At 35.9% G+C, this 4691-nt stretch overlaps 1 protein-coding gene across 1 annotated transcript; it reads right to left on the bottom strand.

The window, feature by feature from the left end:
* Window positions 1-209: 209 nt before the first annotated feature.
* LOC145122366 (large ribosomal subunit protein eL8y-like) lies at window positions 210-1033 on the bottom strand. The gene is made up of 4 exons (XM_079057974.1): window positions 939-1033; window positions 591-708; window positions 376-504; window positions 210-302 (listed from the first exon to the last, which is right to left on the bottom strand). The coding sequence occupies exons 1-4, from the start codon at window positions 1031-1033 to the stop codon at window positions 210-212; spliced, it is 435 nt and encodes a 144-aa protein (XP_078914100.1).
* Between the last annotated feature and the right edge of the window lie 3658 nt (window positions 1034-4691).

Below are 4691 nucleotides of genomic sequence, written 5' to 3'. Positions count from 1 at the left end.
AAGAACCAAAACTAAGAGCATACAAAATAATTGCATAACAAAATCAATTGATACTTGTTGCTTGCTAATATAACCAACCAAAACTGAATAAAATTGTGACATAATCAAACTCATGTATCTCACCTTTGAAAACCTATAACTTAAGAGGTGCTAAACACAAAGCTTCCAAGATAATGAAGGGTATTTATGTCAATCTATGAGCAGCCTCCTTAGCAAGAAACCTCTCTTCTGCTGAACTCCATCTTATCTTCATTCTTGACTGTAGTCAAGCACAGAGCTGCTGCAGTTTTCTGATGAACAATCTGGCATAACATCCACAATAAACATGTTAACTCAAGCAAAACAATCAAAGGGTATTTAAGTAAAAACACTTACAGTTCCCAAACAAGATTTTCCCTTCAAAATACAGTAACGGATTTCCATCTTTCTGCACAAAGTAGGAAGCCAGACAACCAATTCAATGGGGTCTACACCATGAGCAGTGATCACCAATTGAGCCTTGTTCTAAAAGGAGTGAAAATAAGTAACATAAGCTTTTTGTTTCAGAAAGATTATAATGATTGTATATTTAAATGGTGGAAATGAAAAACCTGCTCGATAAGATAGGTGATATGATTAAGACCATATTTGACAACTATCGGCTTCTTGGCTTCAACTGTATTTCCTTCAGATTCAGCTTGAGCCCTTTTCAGGAGTCGTTCCTTTTTGCTGCTTTACCATCTTTAAAATTGTTTAAGTCAAATTCGCCCCTGTAGAAAAGAAGGTATAAAGAACATTAATAGTGCTGGATTTCTTCTCAAGAAGGAGTGGGATCAGATGGGTATCGTTGACGGCGGCGTGTGGGTCGGCGACGGTGGCGGAGAGGAGAGATGAGTGATATGGTAATCCCTAAAAATCGGACCCAAAAATCTCTATATCGGGTTTACAAATACACAAACCTTGCTTTTTTCCTTTTCGTTAGAACCAAGTGAAGGTCAGATGACGGCGATGATAGTGGTAACTGATACACAAGGAAAACCTTGTCAACCACCATGAAACAATTAAGACAAAGTTACAGGGTTTTTTTTGCTTCAGCCTTCGTTGTTCACAAGCATGGAATGAGAATAGAGGAAGAGGCTTGTTTAGCTAGGGTATTTTGAAACGATTGTGCGTTGTGGTGGTATGTGTATGCAGACAGATCGACATGTGAGTAATAGAGTAGTAGTGGTGGCCATCATCTCCATTGTCGATCGCAAACATTAAGGGAGGGGGATAACGAAGCAGAAGGGTGAAGTGGTGCATCGGTGGCTATTGTTTTAGCTATTAGGGTTTTCCAGAGAGAAAGAGAGAGAGAATGAAGAGGTAGAGGAAGAGGGCTGCTTCAAAAGGATTATTAGGGTTTTTTGTTTGAGGATTTTAGAAGGAGAATAAGGAGATGAATCAGGCGAAGAAGGATTATTAGGTTTTTTTTAGAGGATTTTAGAAGGAGAAGAAGGAGAAGAAGGAGATGAATTAGGCGACTATTTAGTTTTTTGGGATTTCATTTCCCAACATAGATTATTAAAACAACGGAGAAACGCGCCTTTCTAAAAAATATAAAACGACACATTTACACGACACGCTTTTTATGATAGGTGCCCTCCGCGTTTTTTTTGTTGGACACTAATTTTAGGGCGTGCAAAAATGTGTGTCCTCTATCCTTCAAATTTTGGAAAACTGACATTAATTTTTAGGGCACGCACAAATGCTCGTCCTCTATCAGTGCGTGTCATTAATTGTGCGTCGTAAAATACTGTTTTTCTAGTAGTGATATATTCAGGTTTTAAACGAGCCATGAGCCTATATCAATCATATGTTTTTTTTTATCAAAAACATAAACATGAAAAATAAAAACGTAGTGAAACGATATAAGGCGTGTTCGGCAAAATTAGCTGGTAGCAGGTAGCTTGTAGCTTGTAGCGTTTTGTTAAACGCTATATGAAGTAGCATTTGGATATGAAGCGTTTTGTTTAAACTAAATGCTAGAAGCTTGTAGTGCCAAACAATGCTTTCTGTTCAAAACGGAGCGATTTGTTAAACGCTAGAAGCTAGAAGCTCTCAAACGCTTCGTGCCGAACACACTCATATTAGTTTATTGATCATTATGGTATTTTTTTATGTGTATGTGAATCTATCCATATATTAGGTAACAAATATTTCTATATAGTCATACATAAAAATAATACAAAGCTAATCACGAACAAATTAAAATAGTTATTGAATATTTTTGAATTTTAAAAATTATAGTTAGAAGATCATTTTTTATTATTGTGCTTCAGTTTTAGCGTTCATACAAATGTTCTTTTATGTAATTTTATATATTTCAAAAACGTATATCTATTTTTGTAAATAAAATAAAATAAATTATTAGTGATTTTTTTAAAAATAAAATACATAAATAATAATTAATTAAAATAAAAAGAAAAAATAAAAAAATTAACTAACAAGATGTTTGGATTAAATATTTAAAGAAAATAGTCATTTTGTACTTAAATATAGAAAATAAATAAAAAAGGACTACATTTGACAAGATAGTCAAACTTGAGGGCTGGAAATGAAAATACTGCAAAAGTGTAAAACTTAGAAGTTTCATTTAATTCTTTGTGAAATGGTGGTCAAAATAGAAGAATGTAGATTTAATGGACTTAAGTGTTAAATGAGCTTAATATATAAGACTAACTTTCTTTCCTCCACCTCATTCCTTCATCATATCATGACTTAGAGAGAGTGAGAGGATAAATGACACTTTTCTTTCCATCAATGGGAGAATGAAGTTCTAGTGTGATGCCATGGAAGAGCTAGACATTATATATCTCTTAGTGTTAGTAAGGTGAAGCTTGAGAAGTCTTTGAGTATAATAAGTAAGGTGGACGAGTTAAGATAACAACTCAAGTGAGTTTAGCGATAATATATGCCCCCATATTTTCACATTTTATTTTTAACGTCCCAAAAAGTCTAAGTAAAAATTTTGTTTTTAAGTCAACCATTCATTCATTCCAAAAGACCGTCAAAGTATATAAATCTATCAAATAGTTATCATAATACAAATCAAGTCATAAAATGCGGAACACCGGTGGATACGATGCAATCACATCGAGCTCTTTCCTTTGGAACCGGAAGTACGTGAAACATGAACATAAACTGTAAATACAAAGCTTAGTGAAGTCCCCAAAATACCGCATACCATACATACATCGGGCCCCACCCGGCTAATAGGCCCCGCCCAAAATACATAATGGGCCCCATACAACATACATAACATGCAAGTGTAAAAAAGACACTAACAATCCAATAACACCTAGTGTCCTACAGTATAGTGAAGAGACTTACCTCGATCGGTAGTCAGATAACCCTATTAGCAATTAAGGTGATAATCCATAATCAAGGGTCCATTACAAACTTTCTTACTCTAGGGTAAAAGACCATTTTACCCTTTCGAGGCTAGACCCTTCCAAATGTGACCTAATGGCCCAAAATGACAAATTACGCCTTCTGGTGCTACGCTCTACGTACACCATGCCTCTACGCCCCGCGTAGAGGGCTTAACAAAAATCGCAAAGAATCAAGGCTACTTTGGGTGTAGCCTATTTTATGCACGATGTAACACACTGATAAGTCATTTTCAATTTTAGCTCTTAATCCGTAAAGACCACCAATATAAAATTCAGATCTGGTCCTAATGAACGTCTAGAGTGATAAAGTTCCTGACTTTATGCCTTTGCATGGATTAATGGAGCACAAGACCAAACCCTAGTTCCATATCATCCTTTAGTGACCTCAGACCCTTGCATTGGTGAAAGATCGCAACCAAGTTCCCATTTTTATGACATGAGAAACTCAGAAGCAACAAGAAATGACAACCTTAAGCTCTGGAGTAGCTCTTACTCACGAGAACCAAAATCATGGGACAAGAAGCATGCAAACCAACAACCTAACCTAGATCTAACCCAATGAATCATAAAGGTGAGAACTTTATACCTCCTGAAGTTGGCAAATAAGGTGAAAGCTCTGGATCTTCAAGCTTGAGCCACACCAATCCACAATGATAGACTTCTCCTTCTTCATGTGCACCAAAAACACACAAGAAGGCACAATATTTTCTCTAAGGGATTCGGGTTTCGAGTTAGATGATCAATAAGGTGGCGGTTGATGAGAAGAAGAGCCTCAAAGGGGTTAATTTCCTTAAATAGGACTCAAAACCTCGAAATTAGGGTTTTGGTGAGCAGCAGATACGCCCTGCATAGCCAGATTGACGCAATACGCAGATCATTAAAGGTGCATTCCTCCATCAACCGCTACGCCATGCGTAGCAACAATATGCCATTTAACCGACACCTGAAGAACGTTGTAAAGGTCACAAGGTCATATCAAGCATGGTTATACGACTCACAATAAGTATAAACTAACCTTTGTTTACGAGATTTCATTCTTCATTAGTTTTATTTTAATTAATAAGACTATTATACATTTCATTGGGGATTTCAGAAATACAATACACGGTTTTTTAAATAATAAAATTAATATACACACTGGTGGTAGCCAGAGGTTTCAAACAGAATTTACTATATGTATTAGTGATAGCCAGCGTTTTCAAACAAAATATTCTATACAGAGGTTTTCATGCAGAATTCATCATACAATACTGTTGGGTTTTCAGCATTCTAACACTCCTA

The sequence above is a fragment of the Lactuca virosa genome, chromosome 6, assembly GCF_052849685.1.
Source record: "Lactuca virosa cultivar CGN04683 chromosome 6, Lactuca_virosa_CGN04683_v6, whole genome shotgun sequence".
In the NCBI taxonomy this organism is placed as follows: domain Eukaryota; kingdom Viridiplantae; phylum Streptophyta; class Magnoliopsida; order Asterales; family Asteraceae; genus Lactuca; species Lactuca virosa.
This window is presented reverse-complemented; position numbering and strand designations above follow the sequence as displayed.

Bases quoted from the DNA above. Each gene is read 5' to 3' on its own strand.
- LOC145122366 (XM_079057974.1), bottom strand. From the start codon at position 1,033: ATGGTGGTTGACAAGGTTTTCCTTGTGTATCAGTTACCACTATCATCG. The intron at 709-938 runs GTTTGTGTATTT...ATGGTAAAGCAG, and splicing joins ACGAAAAGGAAAAAAGCAAG to CAAAAAGGAACGACTCCTGA. The intron at 505-590 runs GTTTTTCATTTC...CACTCCTTTTAG, and splicing joins TCACCTATCTTATCGAGCAG to AACAAGGCTCAATTGGTGAT.